This window comes from Engraulis encrasicolus, chromosome 5, assembly GCF_034702125.1.
Source record: "Engraulis encrasicolus isolate BLACKSEA-1 chromosome 5, IST_EnEncr_1.0, whole genome shotgun sequence".
Classification (NCBI taxonomy): Eukaryota; Metazoa; Chordata; class Actinopteri; order Clupeiformes; family Engraulidae; genus Engraulis; species Engraulis encrasicolus.
In genome coordinates this window covers 33,941,381-33,965,257 of record NC_085861.1, presented here as the reverse complement: position 1 = coordinate 33,965,257, position 23,877 = coordinate 33,941,381, and the positions used below count along the sequence as shown (strand labels likewise).

Here is a 23,877-nt window from a genome sequence, read left to right as displayed (position 1 = left end):
TCCATATAGGCCTACATATATTCTGTATATCATGACAAATGGATATTTACATCAGTTTCCCTTTCAGTCAGTGAGCATGTCCATTTCTACAAAAGGTTTCTTTTATAATGTCTATTACCATTACAAATTTCAATTCGTCACCCTCAGTATGTACTCACATACTAATATCACGAATTATTCATGATTTTTATATCGGTTTCATTTTGGCACTAGTCTGTGTGCACAAGATGTGAGAGCGCACACCTCAGTGTTCTTCCGTCCCAGACCAATTCCCCTCCTACAGACGCCCGGCTGCAGACTCAGAGGGCAATGTGTAGATAATCATTAGGTTCTATAAAACAGTTAAAGTTTGACAGGTACGCAGGTAGGAGGAAGGACAGAGTCTCAGTCGCTAGGTCGACAAGGGAGTAGAAGGTATGTACCTCTCTTTATTATGCTCTATACTCACTCTTTTTTAAAAGGTCTATTCTTTTCCATCCTTTCTCATCTCTTCTCCGCTTATTATCTGTTTCCTTTCCCAAATCTGTACACTTATATGTACAGATAAATATGTTTGGTCTGTGTAAGATTTGATAACTTCAATTCAATGAAGACATAGGGTGAGGACTTCCTGTCTTTGATACCCACTCTTCTATAAGGATCTATTCTTTTATATCCCTTTTCATATTTTCTCCTTCTCTTCTTTTATTAATTTGTTTCCCACGTTAAATCTGTTGGCTTTTTAAAATGTGTGGTCTGAGTGAGAGATTTAAGACATTCAGTGACGTTCAGGCTGTGGCCTGACTTGATTCTCTGGGTGGCTGATAATTTAGCCCTTATATTTAATGTTGTTATATTCCATTACATTCTTTGAAGTGACATAAGGTCAGAGTACATGGCTATGCACTAATATTTTAGAGGTCATTCAGGTAGAACTACATGTTTTGTACTTGTAATTGTATGTCTGTGTAGAGGCCTATGCCTTTATTCAAGTCAGGAAGGTTCATAAAGACTACTTTTATTTAGCCAATGTCTGCTATGTATTGGGTGTGCATATGCTTGTAGGTAGTAATATCCTAGAGGGCAACGATTGTGCTTCTGAATATAAGATCGTTTAATGAATGGTGAATGTACAGTAGTATGGAGGCCTGTTTCTTTTATGGAGCTAGGCTTTTCAACGTTAGCTAATGTTCATATGTGTCATTGAGCAGACTGTGATGCATACATAGAAAGTCCAGAGGCTTTGCATGTGTGTGTGTGTGTGTGTGTAGTGGGGCCCTTCGTAGCCTTAGGTCGTAACCACAGAGTCAATTTTTCACCTTGTGTGAGGAACAGGCCTGTTGAAGGTTAAATGACCACGCGATCAAACCCATTCACCGGCTCTGCCATCAGTAGCCCCATGCTACAGTGGGAAAGGAAGGAAGTTCAAAGGACAGAGTGAGAGAGAGGGAGAGCTAGAGCTAGAGAAGTCTGGCATTCTGTCACAGATTAGTCATAGTTAGTATGGACAAGGTGACATTGACACAATCGCTTCTTTCCATTGTCCCACACCTACAAGGTTTGAATCTGCATATACAGTATCACAGGAGTTGTGTCTCCACACAAAAAGAGAGAGGGAGAGTTCTGGCATGTCACAAATTAATCTAGTAGTATGGACGAGGTGACATTGACGCACAATCGCTTCCTTCCCCTGCTCCACATGAAAACTATATTCTATGTCTTTCAGTTCTGTTTCACAATAAAGCATGCCTACAAGGTTAGGGCCTAGGTATATCACAGTAATTGTGTTTCCATAAAGACTGTCAGGGAGAGGAAGAGAGCTTGTGAGAGGCAGAGGGACAGGTTTGATTTGGCCTTCTGTCACAGACTGGTCGTGCAGGCAGTATGGGCAAGGTGACATTGACATGGTCGTTTCTTTCCCCTGCTCCTTTCTGCATGGCACATGAAAGTCATATTCTATGTTTGCTATGTTCTATATCCTGGTTGGTTCCATTGCATGATTTTCATCTCGGTTCAATGCAACCGCATTGATGTTGCTTGAAATGTAAAAAATGCCTCCTTTTTGACAAATTGTATCCTGTCCTTTTTCACAGGGTGTGGGGTTTCAACATACAAGGTTGGGTATAGCACCACTGGCAGAGAAGTGTTGGTGTAGGCAATTGAACAGCGCTTTATGACAATCTTTAGGCTGTCAGATTACTGAACTACAAGCTACAACAACACTTCGAAATTTGAAGATAATTTCAGACGGTTATCGATTTTCCATGGAACAACTGGACTGGAATACTGGAAATGCCTGATGTGGGTGGTTAGCTTGGCAAGCCAGAATAAAACATGAAAAGTACCATCTGGCACTGCACCATTGGAAAAGTAATGGAACCAACATTTTGCTTTCAAACCGCTTCAAATGTAATAAGCCAGTGCAATCACGTTGTCACCATTCTAAGCTCTCCAAGCAACTTGCTACAGATTTGAAAAAGCAGGGCATTGTGACAGAGCATTCTGATTGCTGGACTGATGTTTTGTCCCTTTGAATATCTTTTCTATGGTGTGATACTAGACCAACTCACCAGGTAGAATTAATTTTCTTCTGCTAGATTGGTTCGTTTAGTTTACTGGACGAGTGGAGTTGTTCTAGAAGCCTTCATGAACAGCCCATTGAAATGCCACTTTTTTTTTTCAGCTTCATACCCAATCCTGACCCTGTGACCTCTCTCTGAAATGTGCGTGTCAGTAGTTTCAGTAGCTACCGACAGCCGGCACACCTTTTGCTTGAACTGGTTTCGTTTAGTTTCAAAGATATTACAGCCTGTACATGGAGTAATAATTAACTCTCTCTCTCTCTCTCTCTCTCTCTCTCTCTCTCTCTCTCTCTCTTGCTCTCTCTCTCTCGCTCTCTCTCTCTCTCTCTCTCTCTCTCTCTCTCTCTCCTGTATATGTCATGTAGGTGGGGATATTTAAAATGCTGAAGCTTCTGTTGCTGGGTCTGCTCCTGAGCTTTGTAAGTTTGTGTTTCTAACAAGGTTTTCTTAAATGTATATGTGTATTAACCATGCCATAAATCCATCAGTGCGTCATGTAAAATTTGTCTTTCATTTTTCTTTTTATGTGTCGAATTGCCAGTTGCTAGATAAGAACAATATGACAAAAATTCCGCCCATATATCATGGACTGTGCTTGTGTTTTTTGTGCATTCTGTGTTTTACTGTTGGCTGGTTAGTTTTTGAGTAATAGCAGGGGGCAGTGGTCTCATACATATCTTTTGTGGTGTTTTTTGTCTTGCTGCATCATCACATCATCTGATGACCTCCTCTCTGTATTGCACCACAGGCCCATGGGCTGGGGCTGGAGGAGCTGAAGGGGCCACTTGCAGACAAGGAGTTACACGTCCCTGAAGCCACGGCTGTCCCCTACCCCATTTACCAGGTGTGTGTGCGTGTGCGTGCGTCTGTCTGTCTGTCTGTCTGTCTGTCTGTGAGAAAGAGAGAGAGAGAGAGAGAGAGCAAGAGAGAGAGAGAGCAAAAGAGAGAGAGAGAGAGAGAGAGAGAGAGCAAGAGAGAGAGAGAGCAAAAGAGAGAGAGAGAGAGAGAGCAAGAGAGAGACAAAGAAAGAGTGGTTTATTTGTCACATACTATAACTCACAATGTGTGCTCTGTTTTGACAATAGGGCTTAACTGTTCAGCAAATCCCAAGGGTTATTAGTGGATTGATTAGACAGGGTCTCCTATTGTCACCACACAATCACAGAAATATATTGTATCTTCTGAATCAACCAAAGAGATATACAGAAAATAAAACATTATATAATGTCCCTTTCCTTTCCTTTTCTGTCCCTCTACTACCCTACTCTACCATCAAATCTATGCAACAAAAAAAATGGATAAATCAATTGCGCAAACATGCCTAAATATTGGATTGTGTTCTCTGGGACAGTTTGTGTCAGCAGTAGATGGCGTGACCAGTTATCAAGTGAGCGGAGACCTTCCAGGGATTGAGATGTCACCAGAGGGGTGGCTCTATCTCACACAGCCACTCGTTTGGTCTGAAGAGGACACTCACGCATTACAGGTAAATTAAACGCTTACACAAAAACACATGTGGGTTGATGACATTCTTTTTTTTTTGCTCAGACCTTTGGTGGTACAACTAATGCCCATAAATTAATTAATAATTGAAGAGTTCAGATGCAAAACCCCCTAAGTGCCATTTCAGAAAATAATCTTAATTCATTTTTATTTAATACAAAGCTATCAAAATTGCATATTTTTTTTATTTTATTTATGTAATATAACTATGTATATGTATTATCAAGTACATGAATGTAAACCAAACCAACAACGGGATTCTCTAAAAATATAGAAGTGCTGGTCTTCAGAAATGGAGTTAGGGGGTTTTGCATCTGAACTTTTCAATTGGTAATCAATGTATTGTGATGAATATGCTTCTTAGGTTGTCCACCAAAAACAAACAAACAAGAAAACATTTAATCCGTAGTGGCATTAATTGTTGTTGCACCACCCTGATGTGCGCTAGTACTAAAACCGTCATTGACCCATGTACTAACCATGAGGTTTCAGGTTGGTTAGTGCCCCTGAACAAGGCATCCAACCCCACGTGACCCATATGAAATACCCGGTCCCTAAATAGCCACACACTGCGAAAAAAGAACCTTTAATCTGCCACTGTGGAGGAACACCAAAAGTTCTCTGAGGAACTTCAAGTTTCATGAGGAGACAATGTGTGAAAAATTTGTTCTTGAAAGAAACCCAATGTTTTATTGAAGGTTCCTCATAGAACCCAGGATCACTAAAGACTCTTTGAGGAACCCTTCAATCGCCACTGTGGACGACTCAGAATGTTTAGGTTCTTCAAAGATCCTTTAAAGGGACCCTGTGCAGGATATGGTCAAAAAAGGTACTGCAACTATGCTGCTCATTGAAACTGGGCTGCCTATTATCAAATTTGATCTTTACATGGAAGTTTACTAAGTAATAAACAAATATTTTCTAGTATGGTCCAGTCAGTTTTGCAGCTAAAAATGGCCATTTTTGGACATTCAAAATGGCGGACCATGGAGAAGATCCCCCTTTTCATGTATGAAAAATGCAATTTTTCCAGTCATAATGAATACTTAGAATTTGATGCTGGTGGTAAGTATTCATGAAAAAGGCAACATTACTGAATGGGCAGCATGAATTCTGGAAATAAACAACTAAAAATCTCACACAGTGTCCCTTTAAGTGTCCCTTAGATAACCTTTGGATTCCCCCACAATCAAACTGAATGTTCTTTGAGGAAGGTTCATATTAATATAACCTATATAAAATGGCCAGTTGAGTGTAATGTAATGTAATGTAATGTAATGATACACCACTGTAACTTGTTTGTGTCTGTGCGACTGTGTGTGTTGCAGATTGAGGCTTTTGCAGATGGGTCGTCAGTGGATGGGCCTCACAATATAGTTCTGAAAGTTATTGATGTAAATAACAACGCGCCTTCATTTCTCCAAGACGTGTATGCAGGAGAAGTGATGGAGCACACTGCTGCAGGTACTGCACACACACACACACACACACACACACACACACACACACACACACACACACACACACACACACACACACACACACACACACACACACACACACACACACACACACACACACACACACACACACACACACAGCATTCACACATAGACACACACGCGTGTTTCGGCTTACAGTACAGTACAATACAGTAGTCTGGGGATGTTATTCACAGAAGTAGTAGTTCAGATACACCGCGCTCTTCCGTGTGGTGCGTCTCCAGTTGAATAACTTAGAAGGTGAGAAAGTAGATCGCACTCGGGTTCTTCTTTTCTTCTTTTTATTTTTTATTTTTTTACATAGCAGCAGAAGTGTAGACAAACGTTTCGGCTGTTGCCTTCGTCAGTGTCTCCTGGGAGCGATGTTAGTCACACACTGATTGAAGACTAGTCAAAATGTGTGTGAGAACAAGGGTGTATAATGATCGTTATGATCTTGAGATTGTGAATTTTACCCATTTTAACCTCTAACTTTTTAACATACTTTAACTTCTCACTTCTACGTTGAGGATACCTACGGTATATTCAGCATGATTTTGATTCTATGTCATCAGGTTTGCCATTTCTGCAAGTGGCTGCAACAGACCGGGATGATCAGACCACTCCTAATGCTGCAGTGAAGTTCAGCATCGTCAGGGAGATCCCCAGCACCCCTGGTACCCCCTTGTTCCAAGTCAACCCAGACACGGGGGAGATCTCCACCACTGAGGAGGGTTAGTTCATATACATTCACATTTCAAATGTGTTTATTAGAGGATCACCCCTACAGATGAGACATTGCATTTTCAACAGAGGTGACAAAAGTAAAAGTAGAAGTGAATAAATGCATGGTATTTAAGTACAACGTGTGTGTGTGTGTGTGTGTGTGTGTGTGTGTGTGTGTGTGTGTGTGTGTGTGTGTGTGTGTGTGTGTGTGTGTGTGTGTGTGTGTGTGTGTGTGTGTGTGTATGTGTGTGTGTGTGTGTGTGTGTGTGTGTGCGCGTGCGCGCGTGCGTGTGTGTGCGTGTGAGAGAGAGAGAGAGTGAGGTCATGTAAAATCATGTGTTACAATGTATGTAATAATGATCTAATAGCAATGTTTTTTTGTCTCCCCCTCCTTTCACCTACCCTGTGTGTGTGTGTGTGTGTGTGTGTGTGTGTGTGTGTGTGTGTGTGTGTGTGTGTGTGTGTGTGTGTGTGTGTGTGTGTGTGTGTGTGTGTGTGTGTGTGTGTGTGTGTGTGTGTGTGTGTGTGTGTGTGTGTGTGTGTGTGTGTGTGTGTGTGCAGGTTCCAAGGTTCTTAAAGCCCGTGATGGGCTGATGTACAGTCAGGGAGAAGAGCGTGGCAGTCGTGAAGTGGTGGAGAAAAGGTTTAATGACTACTGTCCCGTCAACAATGTGCCATACGAGCAGAATCCATTCTTCACCTGTGTTCTCAGAGCAGGTTGGTATACTCTGCCCGCAGACATTCCATTTAGCCTTTTTGTTTTCACTTATGCACGAACACACGCACACACTACGGTCACATTATTGGTTAGGCTGGGTGATAAACTATTTTATTTCTATTTTAATAGTCTTTATTTTCTGGCTGTAGTCCGTTCCGAGTTCAGTTTGAGACAACATGGGGGTGATGTGAGTTTGCACTTCTTTGTTCTGTTTCTTTCTTTCTTTTACATTACACTTAACTGAAGCTTTTTATCCAAAGCGACTTACAGCTATTTAGATATAGGGTATTGGTTACAGTCCCTGGAGCAATGTGCGGTGGGGCGCCTTGCTCAAGGGCACTTCAGTCATGGATAGAGGTGTAGGGAGAGGTAAGGTTGGGATTTGAACCTGCAACCCTCTGATCTTAAGTCCACCTCCCAAACCACTATGCCATGGCTTCTTTCTTGATCTGATAGTTGCATTTTGAAGCATTTGCTGTTCTGGTACTTAACAACGGAGGGACACACGACAAAACTCACAGTTAGGCCCTTCTTATTCCAAAAGTACAGTGACAGCTGTTTGTGGTCAGTCACCCACCCAAGTCTCCAGCCACTTCAGCATGTGTCTCACGCTTGATTGCAAACGTGATGTCTAGCTGCAATTACTAGACAGGGATTAAGAGAGGGAGAGAGTGCAGCTCGTGAGACTGAACCAGAGTAAGATAATGTGGTGTGGGAAACGTGCCACAAGCCATAATATGCTCTTTGAAGCAGCGCATGCAAACTTCTAATTGATAAAGAGATAAAGACTGCAAACAGATTACTAGTAAGCCAAGCAAGAGGGAATCCTCCAAGCACATTCTGTCACATGAAATGCACAGCAGCAGAACGGAGGAGCACATGTACCAATAGAAGAAGAATAAGCGTGTTAAACAATGTGAAACAAGTCATGGCTCTCGTGTGATAAAAAGGACAGCTGGAATGTTCACAGGCTCATATGCTGTATATCGTTCACTCACGGCTTGCACATACATAGTGAGACAGCAACGATAAGGAGATATAAATTATGAAGATATTGTTTTCTACATTTTTCTTATGATCCTTTGGTTGAACTACAATTTGTAATGTGCGAGTTTGCGAGACATTACATTTCAACACAATTCAATTTGTTCATGATTCAACAATGTTTTTTAAGAGAGAAAAATAGCAAAGGTATAGAAGCGTCCCTAATATTTTGTGGTATGTTCCACTTTTTGTTATCGTAAAGACACATAGGGTAAAGTGTATGTTGATCTGATGCTTTGAATCAAAAGTATCATTGTACATCTAAAACTTGCATACAAAAGCTCTCAGTGTGCTACGTCACCGGTATTGACCAAATGTTTGACAATGAGTTGTGCATTCAAACTGTACTAGTGTGTACTATGGGACCATTAAGAACTGTAAGGGAGCATTAAGACCAATACTATGAGACCATTAAGAAATGTACTCTGTCAGAGTGTCCTGCTTGTAGATTTGAAACGAAAAAGAAGGACTAACTCCTGAGTGGATGAGTGGTGGTATTATTGTGTCAATGACTTGTTATTGTCGCATTTGGGTCACAAAGTTCATTTCATCCGGTGTGTGTGTGTGTGTGTGTGTGTGTGTGTGTTGGTGTGTAGAGTCCAGACGTGTGGATGCCACGAGCGACCCAGACTACACCCTGGTGGTGAGGGCAGCAGATATGGATGGAGCCCCGAACGCTCTGAGCAGCACCACCCGCGTCAACGTGGTGGTCCGCCAGAACCTCTGGATCAACCCTGGACCGCTGACCATCAGGGAGAACCTGAAAGAAGTCTACCCCATGAAGATTGCTACGGTGAATAGCACCCCTTGTTAAAATGACAAATAACATACTATTAAGTATAGCAGTAACATACGTACAGTTACATACACTGTGTTCCAAATTATTATGGATATTTATTATATTTTCACAGATCTTACAAATTGGGATGATTTGCATAATAGGCCTACTTGTGCATATCCCACAATAATTTAAGGAAAGACTTGAATCAAACTGTCAAACAATTGGCCTTGTGTTTCTTGTTAAAATGACTTAAATGGCAGGTATAATGTCATAGTATTGTGTAACAGTACAGGTAAGGCAGACATATTAATTATTAACAGTACTTCGATGAATCAATCTCTAAATATATAGTCCTGATCATGGTGTCTTTTATCTGCAACTCCCTCTACAGGTGTAAATGTGAGAATTTGTATAACAACCAGTGTTAATTTCGTCAACCATGACTATGACTAAAATATTTCGTCAATGCCCTTTTTTGATTTTCGTCATTTAGACTAAGACTAAGACTAAATTGGGAAGGCAATGACTAAAATATGACTAAGACTAAAATTGATTTTCGTCATTGTGACTAAGACTAAGACTAAATTTTAAAAAGCTGACGAAATTAACACTGGTATTAAATAAAATAGAGAAAAAGAGAACCAGTGTGTGAAGAAGTTTATTCTGTACAGTGTGATGTATGTTAAAAAGAGAAGCAGTGTGCGGAGAAGGTTTATTCTCTACAGTCAATGATATATGTTAAAAGTGTGTGGAGAAGTTCTGTAATGTACAGTGTTGACTAAAATGACGAAAATGACTAAAAATTGACTAAGACTAAAATTGATTTTCGTCATTTAGACTAAGACTAAGACTAAATTGGGAAGGCAATGACTAAAAATTGACTGAGACTATAATTGATTTTCGTCATTGTGACTAAGACTACGACTAAATCAAAAAAAGCTGACAAAATTAACACTGATAACAACTTGTCTTTGTGTAACAAACTGTCTTTATTTTACAATTACCTTTATTACATTGTCTACATGTATCAATTGCAACGTTTACATGACATTTTTAATTCTGAATTAATAATTCAGAATTAAAGTTTACATTGATCTTTCATTTAATTCCGAATTGTGAAGTGTTTACGTGATGTTTTCAACGCTTTATTAAGCTTTCAAAGCTTTATCAAGCTTTATTCAGAATTAAAGTGAGTTCATTTTGAATGAAATGTCTCATGTAAACATGGCCAATATGTAATATTGTATACTTTATACTGTGCATACCTGACCCTAATCTTAGGGTACAGTGTAAGTAGGAATGTTATATAATTTGTACTTGATTAATATAACTTTAAAATAAAGTGTGTCTTGTCTGTTCCAGGTGACTTCCAATGACCCTAATGCAATATATAGTTTGGTACAGAAGGAAAGAAACCTCCCCTTCACCATCAATCCTGATGGAGAGATCTTTGTCATGGAGGAACTGGACCGTGAGCAGAAAGACATGGTATACCGGAATGCATTTATATACTGTATCTGTATTTGTTGGCTTGTTACAGACTTTTTCCGATAGGATAGTTAAAATTAGACAGGAATCAAGTAAGAGAAAAAGTTGGGGTGAGGCTGGGAAATGACCCAGGCTGGATTCAAACCTGAATTCCCTTAGATATGTATGGTCAGGTGTATTGGCGTGCCATGCTACGGAACCTCCATAAGTGCAAGGGCAACACTGTCATTTTTTTATTATTATTTTATTCACCCACAAATGTTTTGGGCTGTGTGCTTTTCTTCATACTGTAAATACTGTATTATGTGAGATTAAGCAAAAGTAAAAATTTAGACTAATACCTGTAGGTGGCTGTGTGACTGTGACTATAGTGTGACTGTCTTTACAATCTCATTGTTTATGAACATACAAATTCTCTCTCTCTCTCTCTCTCTCTCTCTCTCTCTCTCTCTCTCTCTCTCTCTCTCTCTCTCTCTCTCTCTCTCTCGCTCTCTGTAGTATATATTAGTGGCCTTCGCTAAGGATGAGCAGGGCGTGGAGCTAGAGAGGCCCATGGAGATCCATATCACCGTGGGAGATGAGAACGACAACGCTCCTGAGTGTGGCGACAAAGAGTTTGAAGTTCAGGAGATCGAAGTTATTGGTAAACATGAGCCAGCAAACTTCCTTTTACACAAATGTGTGGTACAGGTTTATAGGCCTTACAGTATAACAAAAAAAAGACACACGCAGACGCACACACACACACACACACACACACACACACACACACACACACACACACACACACACACACACACACACACACACACACACACACACACACACACACACACACACACACACACACACACACACACACACACAATCAAAAGCCTTTAGTGCATCTTCTAAACCTCTAAGCGGAGCAAATTACCCTCTGCTATGCTGCACCTTGTTGACTTAAAACTGCACACAACACTTGATATCACTGATAATTTTGGTCAGTTTTTTCCCAATGTATCCACATGTATCACCGTCAACTTTTAGTAGTACACAGCAGGGCTTAACACTAACACCCGCCAGCTAGCCAAATGCGGGTGAATTTCGGCGTTGGCTAGTAGATACCGAAGGTTCTAATTATTAGGCCCTATATTATATTATATTATATTATATTATATTATATTATATTATATTATATTATATTATATTATATTATATTATATTAGCCTACATTACATTATTAGGGCCTACAGACTATTATATTATTCATTAAAGCTGCTATGATGGTTAAGAAAAGTATGGCTAGTGAAAAGGCCCAATGGCTAGTGAGTCAGGAAAACCACTAGCCAAAATGGCTGGTAAGCGAAAAAATTAGTGTCAAGCACTGGTACACAGGACATACCTAATCCTAACCATGAAGTAGAGGACAATGACATAATGTAGCAAGTTGTTACATCATTACTCAAACTGTACCATGTCTATGAAACAGGGATCTTATCAACGGTAAATGAAGTGTCTCCCAATATTTAATATGCTGAAGAAATAAGGGACTATAAGATAATTGTGTTGTGTTGTGGTGCGGAGCAATTTTGCGGTTAGGTATCTTGCTTTATAGTGTGTTAATAATGATGTGCTATCTTGTTTGTTCTTCAGGTAGTACTGTGGGTAACATGAATGCCCATGATCCAGATGATGAGGACACTCCCAATGCCCTGCTGTCTTATAAGCTGGTGGCTCAGAGTCCCGACACAGGCATGTTCTCAGTGGAGGCCTACAGCGGCAACATCCAGGTGGCCAGAGCCGGCTTCAAGAGGTCTGTCACCCCAGAGTACACTCTCACCATCGCTATCAGCGACGGAGGAATACCAGGTACAGACAAACACATGCACACAACACACACGCACGCACACACACATGCACACAACACGCACGCACACACAGATACACACATTCATATGCGTACATGCACACACAACTAACTCTCTCTCTCACGCACTCTCTCTCTCTCTCTCTCACACACACACACACACACACACACACACACACACACACACACACACACACACACACACCACACACACACACACACACACACACACACACACACACACACACACACACACACACACACACACACACACTCACACACACACACACACAGACACACACACACACACACACACACACACTAAACAGGAAGTGTGTTTAGTGTCCAGTGTTTAGTGTATACTTGTGAGGACCATCATCATGTCCTCACAAGTTATTTGGTCCTCACAAGCACACACACAGATGCACACACACACAAACGCACACACACACAGACACAGACACGCACACACACGCGCACGTAAAGACACACATACACATGCTGACGGGGGTGGGGTCATTACATTGTATGTATTGTGGGGGGGGGCCCATTCAGATGACTTTGTCCTGGACCCAGCCAAAACTGCCAGCGGCCCTGCACGTACACATGGGCACACACACGCACGCGCGCACACAGGCACACACAAACACACACATGGTACACTGTGCTGCGATATACTCTGTTACAAATCTAAAATGGCCATGTTTTCTTTCTACCAGCCAAGACCACCGAGTGCCAGGTCATTGTGAGAGTCATCGATACAAATAACGAGCTTCCCATCTTTGAGAAAAATGATGTAAGTGTATCTAAACCTTCCCTGGCCGTTTCCCCATATCTGAAATCACCTCCAGGCGAATTTGAGTCATTCACCTACAGAATCTGCCACAAAATTCAGCACTTTATTTTGAAATGGCAACACTATATTACAGTGGCTATCCTGGCATTATCTAAACAGACAGTCTGTTCTACAATCATGCTCTCTCTCTCTCTCTCTCTCCCTCTCTCCCCCCCTCTCTCTCTCTCATTTAAATATAAATTCAAATTCAAATGGTGATTTATTAGCAGGACTGTTAAGACATAACACAAAGCATTGCATTGAAATAACAAGACAAAACAAAAGTATGAGCACCTTGTAAATTTCTGATATGATTTTTTCTGATATGAATCTTTATGAACTGATATGAATATCTCTCTCTCTCTCTCTCTCTCTCTCTCTCTCTCTCTCTCTCTCTCTCTCTCTCTCTCTCTCTCCGTGGGCAGTATGGGCAGGTGAGTGTGCCAGAGGATGCTGAGCTTCCCCACGTGCTGCTGACCATCAAGGCCACCGACAAAGACGACCCCGGCACCGGCAGCTCCAAGATTGACTTCCATATCGCCAGCGGCGACCCTAAGGGAGTCTTTGCTTTTGACACAGATGGCAACGGAGAGGGCAATCTCTACCTTGCCAAGGTGAGGCACTGATGAGTGAGAAAGTATCATTTTATGTATCCTTTATTTAGCCAGGATTGTCCCATGGAGACAAAGAGCCTCTTCTGCCAGGGAGTCCTGGTCAAAATGGCAGCCAACAAACGGTTCCAGACGCCGACAACCCATTTAGCACATAATAAGGAAAATGTACTTAAAGGGACAGTTTGGTCAATTTCAACATGCAGTTGTAATGCTCACACTACCCTGGACTTGTCAGTGCCTGAGATTTTTTTTTCTTCTTCTTCAGCCGTTTCCGAGATCCTGGTCATTGTAATGGGGGCAGCTCTTTGTTTACATTTCAAAAAAACATTTTTATTTATTCCCAAAAACATCCAAAAGGTTATAAAACATCAGCAGACAACTAGCAAACAGCAGTACCTTTTGGGAAAATATTTGGAGTTGGCCTATGTTTCATTTTTTTTTAAAATGTAAACAAACGCTGCCCCCATTAGAATTGCTCATATCTCGGAAAGGGCTGAGCCGAAAAATGTGGCATCACCAGGTACTGACAAGTCAAGGGTAGCGTGAGCAATACAACTGCATGTTGAAATTGACCAAACTGTCCCTTTAACATAAAACATTGACACATAATATGGAAAATAAACTTACAAAATGAAATAAATAAAAAACACAGTGGCAGCTAAAAGTTTTGGGCAGTAACTCTAAAAGCAATGGCATTCTTCTGATACATTCCTCTGTGTATACAGTATTAATTACTCTCCTAAAAGTCTCCAATGAAGGTAGAGAGAGCCCATACTCAATATATTCTGCAATTCATTCCAGAGATGTGGAGCAAAAAAAAAGAAAAGCCTGTTTTCCCTTATTTAGTACGAGGGAGGGAGAGACTAGCCTCTCGCACCATCCTACGTACTTCCCCCAAGAGAATAAATACGAAATTAAATGGTAGTATTATGGGATGGTCAGGACCAGGCTAGTGAGAGACTGTCGTAACAACTTGTCTGAGGAACGTGTACTATATGATGAGGTGCAAAGAGTCAGAAGATTGTGGTTCCAAGTTGTATGCCAAGTCAGATATGATCACTCATTCACTACTGTATATAAGGCAGCATACACATACTGGAATAGAATCGCATTTCTGCATGTAGGAAAACATATTTTGCGATTGTCTCATGAAACTACAGCAATTTATGATGAGATCTCATAAATTGCTAAAAGGTATTCACATTATTCATACCAATATACTGCTGGACACTTAAAAAGGTATTAATTAAGTTTTCTATGCTCTATTTTAGAGTACCTTAAAGGAACAGTCCACCTCATTTCAAGAAAATGCTCATAATTATGTAGTTAAGCCTCAGTAAAATATGAGAATACATAGGATTTCCGTCTATGTGTTTGCATTGTCTAGTTTAACTAGCCAAATTAAGTGAGCAATGCAAGTCTATGGGAGCAAACAAAACTTCATCAAATGTACTTATAAACCACTTTAAAATGAATGTTAAATTCACCAGAGTGCAAAACAGCTATTTAATCCTGTGCTGTGATCACTTGTGGCTTGATGCTAATGCTCCCATTTACTTCCAGTGATTATGCTAAACTGTGCTAATAATTTGGATACCAATAGATCTAAGTACTGAAAACACTGAGAAGAAAATAATATGCACATTCATGAATAATGCTTGGGAATACTGCAAATATGTGAAAATCAAAAAGGGTGGACTGTTCCTTCAATGTCAAGCAACCACAGTGTAATTAATACACTGCAAGTAATTGGTGATTGCCTTTTCAGCATTATTTACTATGATGATAGGCCCTACAGTGTAGGGCCTACACAGTATGCACATGATATTGCTGGATGTGGCAGCTTTTGGGTGCAAGTTTTGTGGCAGATATAAAATTATAATGATTTGCCCTTTTTTGTTATACTACACTTGGGCATGAACTAGACATTTGTGAATACATGCTTAACAACTGTCTTAGTACATGCCTAGTACAAGTTACTTACACAGGCATTAATATTGTACATTAGTGCTAATAGATGTCTCCCTAAAATAAAGTGTTACCCACTTTTTATATAAAAAATACGAATATACTATAAAATTCCTTTGTTTAGATTCTAATAGCTTTATATCCCCACCCTCCCTATAGTGTCTTGACTTTGAAGAGCAGTTCACCTACATGCACAAGTCAAGTCAAATTGGTTACAGCCATTTCAGCCCTATTTGTGTTATACAAGTACTTAGGCTACAATAGTAAACATACAGGAGGTTTTTTTTAGCATCTAACAGCTTCTTTCCCTCGCCCCAATAGTCTCTTGACTTTGAAGATCAGGCCACCTACAACCTGGTGATTCTCGCTCGCAACCCAGAGCCTTTGGTCCCAGGGCTAGGGTACGGCGATGAGTCCACAGCCATCGTGACGGTCCAGGTCACCAACGTGGACGAGCCTCCAGAGTTCGACCAGGACTTCCTGGTTGTGAATGCTCCAGAGGATGTCACCGTGGGAGCCACTCTGATGACCGTCAGTGCCCATGACCCGGAGGGCCAGGAGCTGACGTGAGGGTTACAGTACAATCTGTGTGTGTGTGTGTGTGTGTGTGTGCGTGCGCCTGTGTGTGCGTGTGTGTGTGTGTGTGTGTGTGTGTGTGTGTGTGCGTGCGCCTGTGTGTGCGTGTGTGTACGTGTACGTGTACGTGAACATGAACGTGTGTGTGTGTCCGTCCTTTTCTGTTTCAATTGGTCATTGCATTGTGTGTCACGCAGAGATGTGGACTTGTGAGTTGGAATTGAGTCACAAAGGACTTGACGTGAGATTTGACTTGGCAATATTAGGAATGACTTTGGACTTGACTCAACCTGTACGCTTGTATTGACTAAATATTAGGAATGACTTTTGACTTGACTCGATTTGTACATTACAGACTTGACTTGACTTGACAGTTTCAGCTTGCAATAGCAATAGCATGAAGGAAGCAAAGGACAGCACTCTTCAGATTTTTTCTTTGTTTACCCGTGTGTGTATGTGTGTTTATTCGTCTGCGAATAAACAAAGAAAAAATCTGAAGAGTGCTGTCCTTTGCTTCCTTCATTTATTCATTCCTTCATGGTTTATGTGGGATTCAGCACCCAGTTAAGAACTGTGAGAATCATTAGGTGATAGTGAGAGCGTGTCTTTTCTCCTTTTCAATAGCAATAGCATGGCATGTCTATAAATATATTCCATTTTTTCATTTGTATGAAAAAAAATAAAAAAAATTGTTAAAGCTGTTGTGAGAATGAATATTATGTTTCGCAAATTGCGAGAGAAATTCGAGAAATGTACAAAACCAATTGAGAAATACTGTAAAGGGAATACATGTGAAAATACCCTCAGACAGATGCATAAAAAAATAAAAAATAAATGATTTGCCCTTAAAAAGTGCCAGTAGGCCTATTTTCCTTTAGAACACGGCTGGCAAAGGACATACACCGCAGTATTGGGATTAATAATTAATTCATGACCAAAAATAATTGTCAATATTGTGCATAGAATACTGATGACTTGATGGAGCTGACTCATGAAGGACTTGTAAAAAATGAGACTTCGACTTGGACTTGACTTGGCCTTGGCACGATTTGGACTTGGACTTAACTTCTTGACTTGTGACTTTACTCAGACTTGGAATTGGAAGGACTTGAGACTTACTTGTGACTTGGTCTCATCTCTGGTGCCAGGTTGTGTGTGATGTTGTGTTGATTACGATTCCTGTGTTGTTGCCAACTAGCTTTAAGCTGGAGGGCGATGATGGAGGCTGGCTGGCCATTGATGCAGCCACCGGCGAGCTGAAGACCAAGAAGGCTCTGGACTTTGAAAAGGTCAATCACATCACAGCAAAGGTGGTCGTCTTTGAAAAAGGTGGGCTGAAAATACTCTTCTCCTGTTCCTTGTACAGTTACCTCCATGCTGGCTATCACAATTACGATTCTGTGTTTCTAGTCATCAAGCTTTATTAAAGAAAATAAAAAAGGATGCAGCACACTCTGCTCCATGTTTTATTGGTGAAGTGACGTTTCGGCCGTCTGGCCTTCTTCAGGCTGAAACGTCACTTCACCAATAAAACATGGAGCAGAGTGTGCGGCATTCTTTTCATTTTCTTTAACATTTGTATGCTCAGGAAGCCAGCACCTCAAGAAAGACTTTATTGGTGTGCGATACCTATTTCTTCCTCTTGTCATCAACCTGACATTATTTTAGAGGTTCTCAGAGAGTGAGCTTAACCTGCATCAAATAAGAGCATCTTTTGATGTTACTGGACAAATCTAGCCTAGCGAGTTAAACCCCTACAGAATTCAATTTGCGGCCTCTAGGGGCGTCTAGATTTCTAGGCTAGGACAAATCTACAATCTACACTGTTTCCCTTTACTAAGCCAGCCAATGGGAGCCTCACCTTTTCAGAAAGTCAAAGAATGCGCGCACATCAGTGGCATAGGTGCTGGACCAAACGTAAGATAACTGAAAAGAAAATAAAGGTCCGCAACACTGTTAAATGCTCCCAAAAGTGCACTTTTACTCTTTAACTCTCCACCGCGCACACTCATACACGGTATTTCACTGCATTTTACACTTTTTTTTTAGAATTTCTATGCATGTGAAAACTAAAAATCCTTTCAAAACTTGTTAAGTGTCTTGCTTAATTGAAAATTGGGCTACTTGTGTTACTTTCAATCTCTTTACACATAACTTCTATCTTCAAATGTGATTGGATACATTTTTTTAATTCTCATTCAGCAGAACAAATTTATTTCGTGTTCACTTAATATCAATTATATCATCAGTTGTGCCTGCCCTCAAATGGAATGATTGCGTTTGTGTGTATCAGTCCCTGTGCCTTCAAGGGATTCTTTCCACATTTGTGTTGACTTGAAGTGATCTGTGTCTGTGTATCCCGGTGGCTATGGCAGGAGCTCCGGAGATGAAGGTTGAGAAGGAGGTGACCGTCCACGTGGTGGACGTGAATGACAACCCGCCCCACCTCAAGGCCTCCCGTGCCTTCATCTGCGCTAATGACAAGAAGCCAGTGCTCCTGGTGGCCGAGGACAAGGACGCCGAGCCCTTCGCCGGACCCTTCACCTTCAGTCTCGGCTTCAAGCGCTCCAACTGGGAGCTCAAGCAAGTGGACGGTGAGGGTCTTTTGCTTCAACTCCTTTGCACAGAGCCTCCGTTATAACCTTTTTGTCACCAAACTTGTAACTAGAAAAGTGCTCTGAGAGCGCACCTCCGCCCTCTGCTGGTCAGAAACACACATGCACCAGGAGCAAACAAACATACAGTACTGTCCACATACACACCAACCAACTCAGACAAGCACATAACCTCAGTGGCGGAGGAATTAACCAAGTCTTAATATGTCACCTAAGGAGCACTGTTGTTATGATGTTCTTGAGTGACGCCACTAAAGACGCTACAAAAATGGGCTTTTTGTGCCTTAATTTGACTCACCAGTGCAGAACAGATAGGAAATGTTTGGGATAGAGAGGGTTGGGGAAGCACCCAGGCTGCATTTGAACCTGGGTCGCCATGGGGCTGTACTGCACCACAGCACCCCCTTGTCTTACATTTCACCACACTGAGCTAGAGGTCAATGTCAGCACAAGGCACACGGAAGTTAGGCAGTCCAGAAGAGGGTGGCTGCTGTAACGGACGCCAAGTGTGGCGGTCTAGTGAGAAACCATAGGGAATTGTCAATTGATGCTCCTAAGATTGACCAATGAATCACTGTGGTGCATCCTATATTGTATGTCATCATGTTCATTGTACTGATTGGTTAGATAAGCAGATCCCCGATACTTATGTGTAATGTTTACATTGTGAATGTCCCAAAAAAGGACAATTATACAGACTTTGCTTATTATTTGTATGATTATGTTTAACAAGTCTGCATCCAGGTACTTCATACCCTAATGTATTTCTCAGTCTGATATATGCTGTATCTGTGTTTCTTAGAAAACTCTGCCTTACTCAGCCTAAAGAAGGTTCCAATTGCGGAGCAAGTGTTTGGTGTCCCCGTAAATGTCAAAGACAATGGCGGGCTGGGGGTTAACAATCAGTTTGATGGTAAGCATGTATACGAGCAATTGCATACACACATGCTCTTTATTTTACACACACACACAGACACACACAGACACACACACACAGACACAAAGACACACAGACACACACACACACACACACACACACACACACACACACACACACACACACACACACACACACACACACACACACACACACACACACACACACACACACACACACACACACACACACACCATTGACTCACATTGTAACAAAACTAGAGAATATTGAAGACCACCCGTAAAGCTAACCTGCCAGTCTAGAAATTCACTTTTAGCTTCATAACAACACAACGTTGAAGAAGAAGATGTTTTATAGCTGTGAGGACCAAACCTTTCAGTCTCCACTTTCACCTTTCCCTAAATTTTCCATATCTTGGTTGATATCTGTTGGACCTCACAACTGTACCATAATGCACGCACACACACACACACACACACACACACACACACACACACACACACACACACACACACACACACACACACACACACACACACACACACACACACACACACACACACACACACACACACACACACACACACACACACACACACACACACACACTCCTCCATTTAACATGCGTCTTCCTCTCAACAGTGCACGTGTGCAACTGCACAGAGAGTGGCTTCTGTTTCATTGAACCTGAAGCGCGTTCTGACATCTTTGGTCTTGAGGCCACCATTGGTATTCTAGGAGGAGTGCTTGGCTTCATCAGTAAGTAATATAATTACTATTATTCACTTTTAATTACCCAGTGGCAGCTATTTGAGGGGCGACCAGGGTATTTGTCTCTGAGCACAGGGCCCTCCTGTGGGGGGGCTATCATGGCTTTGACAGGCCGTGGGGGGGGTCTATTAGTCTTTTGCCTGGGGCCCTGTGTGCAATTGTTCTGCCACTGCTACAACCTAATATTATATATTATATTGTATACATACCGGTATTATGTTTAAAAAATATTACATTAACAAATGATGTTAATTGCATCATGGCACAGAAGCGATGAACAGAGAACATTGCCCTACTTCCTTGTCAACCTTTTTGTTGTTTCCTTTCCACTCCACAGTAATTGTGTTCGTTATTGCCGTCAAACAATCCCAGAAGAAGAAGTCAGAGGGCGAAGAGTACGCACCCACTAAACAGGAAGAGGCGTAGATATACCTACTTGGCACTTCCCTATCCAAAGACATCATATGTACTTGTATACTTTATTTCTCAACAACCATCATTTGCAATAGGTTTACAATTCATCTCTCCTGTCATATTCTATTTACGCATGCTTTATTATTAGGCACCCGAATAGAAACTATGAAAACAAACTTTGTAATGGCAGATCATTCATTTCAAAGCCAAAACGTCATCAAAGAAACTCATTTTTCTCCAGGTAATGTAAACAGGACTTGACAGGGGTGTAGCCAAACAACTTGAACTAATTGAGATTTTGAATTGCTGAATCGTCATGGAAAAAAAACATGTATACAGGTAGTAACTGCAACAGTTGGAGATCGTAGCGATGGGCAGCTGATTAAAGGGAGTTTGTAAAACAAGTGCAAAAATACATCTGCTAAAAAAAAAAACACTTTTATTAAGGTTAAGTAATATATTGAATGTGAACTTTTTGTCCATATGATCTGAATGTTGAACTAGTGTGTGTTAATGGTGAAGATGCATCGGACAAATTTAGAACTTTGTAGGGAAAATTAGACTGAAGACACCCAGAAATGCATATTATGTTACTTGGCTGGGTGGTGATGCATTAAGCTGCTTGGATATTAGTCCAATAGCAGTGAAAGAGAATAACAGCCTGTGGGATGTTTGTGATGGGTATTACAGTTTAAGACTGTAAATGTTAGATCTTCTAGTTTGGACCCTGTCACCTTAGGTGATTGTAGTATGTTTTATATTAGTAGTTAAAATCAGCTTCATAAGATACTCTGTTGAAAGGTAGATGTTTAGTCATACTGCCTTATCTTCATTTGTAAATCATTATTACAGGTAAAAGACAAGATTGCAAGACAAGATTGAAAAAAAGTTTGAACCATAGTATTGACATTATTATTATTATTATTGGACTTATTTGTAATATAAAAAAAACTATTCCTAAATTGAATATGTTTCCTGTCTCATTTCTTGTTTCATTTGGCATGTTGTTCAAGTTCATGTTAAAAGGTGTTTTTCAAACCTTTTTCACTAAAACTAATTCATAACAGATATTTGTTATGATACATACAGAATATATATGACACATATCAGTATATACTGTATATATCATATATCAAAATGTGTCAGTTGTCCCAGGTCCAGGGAGAGAGCGGCCCCAGAAATTGGTCCACATTACATTGCATGTATGTGAATAATTTCACATTATCACTTTAACAATTTCACTGTATTACCTTATCAAATTGACCTGAAAGAACACACAGGAAACAGAGGTAGCATTTAAAATCTGCGAGCAGATTTTATTGTTTAACGGCCGGAGGAGTTACTGCGTGGGGAGACACCCAGCAAGTCCTGAAGTGTATACAGAAACAAACTTATTTAAAACAGTCCCAGTCCCCCCAGTCCATGACGTCATCTTTCCTATCATGAATATGTAAAACTATAGAATAGTGACATATATGGTCTCGTCTCCCCCTGTCTCCGTGGGCACTTAGTGGCGTCTGGTATGTTATGGATAGTCTTTACCAGCCTAAACATCCAAGGTCAGAGTTCAGACAGAGTAGTACCCCAAACAGGACGACCAAGGCAGAGATGTTTTCCTTGTGGACCAGAGATGTCACATAACTCAGAGCAAAGGAGAGAGAGAGAGCGAGACAGACAGAGAAAGAGAAAGAGAGAGTAACAAAGAATAACAGAGTATATTTTCAATAATACATGTAGAGAATTTCTTAACAATGTATTTCATAAGGGGGCGTCCACTTGACTTGAAATTTTAAAAAGTTCGTTTTCCCCCGCAATTCAAACAGTACACCTACAAGTTACAGCATCATACATTGCTTGTTCATACATAGATTCAAGTACACCAGACCCTCAACAACCCAAGAAAGTTACAACGACACGATTTCTTGTTTAAAATCCATGCGTCTCAATGAAACGGTCCGTAAAGGACGGCATGAAGGAGTATTCCCCCCCCTTGCGAAAACAGAACCTGAAAACAATATTTGGCCATTGACACCGCTCTCTCTCTGGTCTCCATAAATGGGACATTGACTTGCAACTGTGCTGTGTGGCGGCCTCTGCAGGTCACATGTGGTTAGCACACTAGCAGGAATATATTACGGTATACACCAGTATTTCCCAACTTGTCTTCTGCCCTAAGCCTTTTTAACATACCATGAGATCCCCTTAATTATGCTCTACATTCCAAAGTGACTATGCTCCATACATACATTTGTTCATTTTCCCACGTACCCCCCAGCAGTGCGCTCTTGTACCCCTAGTGGTACATGTACCCCTGGTTGGGAATCACTGTATACTGTATTACTTTATCCTATCTGGTAATTCCTCTTCTTTTTATTGCTCTTATCCCTACCCCTAGTTCATCTAGAGAGGGACTTTCAACATGATTATTTCATCACTCACAATGCAAGGTAGCCTATACTAACAAAAAGCATGGAATCAGCTGTCTTGGAGTATGTTCCTTCAGTTGTTTTAATGTTGTAGAAAAAAGTGGGTCACAGACACGAAACAAAACTGAAGTCATTTCAAAAGACAATTGTCTGGCCTTAAGAAATACTAAAGGAAATCAACTTCAACGTTTATGTGATACACGAGGGTCCGTCTGCTGGGTATCATATCATTGATAATATCCTGTCTACTGTATAGTGTGTTGTTGTATCATCATGTCGGTTTCACCCCTTCACTGCCACATGTACTGTTATTCAGTATTATACGATATGATTGCAAAGGACACAATTTCAAACAAACCCATAAGATAGGTTTTACTTTCCTTGAATTGCAACAGAAAGCAGTGTATGATGTCGACAGCATTGCAATACATTGAAAACACTAATACATCATATAGAATTGATTATTACTATTTTGAATGAGATCACATCACACACTGCTGTCTGCAATTCAGGGCAGCATAATCACTTGTGATGCTTAGTCTAGGAATGTCTTGTGACAATAGGACTTGCCAGCTCCGAAAAACCTGTACAAAAATCACACAAACACAG

General features: G+C 40.8%; 1 protein-coding gene across 1 annotated transcript; it reads left to right on the top strand.

Moving 5' to 3' along the window:
• The first annotated feature begins 374 nt into the window (after positions 1-374).
• On the top strand, positions 375-21,176 carry cdh17 (cadherin 17, LI cadherin (liver-intestine)). Its single transcript, XM_063198160.1, has 19 exons — positions 375-414; positions 2,927-2,980; positions 3,310-3,405; positions 3,913-4,047; positions 5,393-5,528; positions 6,121-6,279; positions 6,833-6,988; positions 8,630-8,826; positions 10,177-10,302; positions 10,801-10,945; positions 11,938-12,153; positions 12,871-12,947; positions 13,412-13,600; positions 15,890-16,134; positions 17,343-17,473; positions 18,520-18,738; positions 19,562-19,672; positions 20,300-20,416; positions 20,766-21,176. Exons 2-19 carry the CDS (start codon positions 2,942-2,944, stop codon positions 20,852-20,854), a joined length of 2,583 nt encoding a protein of 860 aa, XP_063054230.1. The 5' UTR covers positions 375-414; positions 2,927-2,941; the 3' UTR covers positions 20,855-21,176.
• The last annotated feature ends 2,701 nt before the right edge of the window (positions 21,177-23,877 follow it).

What these genes read in the sequence shown, in the direction of transcription:
- cdh17 (XM_063198160.1), top strand. Translation starts at nt 2,942, where the DNA reads ATGCTGAAGCTTCTGTTGCTGGGTCTGCTCCTGAGCTTT. An exon ending in CCATCTTTGAGAAAAATGAT is followed by an intron (nt 12,948 to 13,411) that starts GTAAGTGTATCT and finishes CTCCGTGGGCAG; the next exon opens with TATGGGCAGGTGAGTGTGCC. An exon ending in AGGAGTGCTTGGCTTCATCA is followed by an intron (nt 20,417 to 20,765) that starts GTAAGTAATATA and finishes TCCACTCCACAG; the next exon opens with TAATTGTGTTCGTTATTGCC.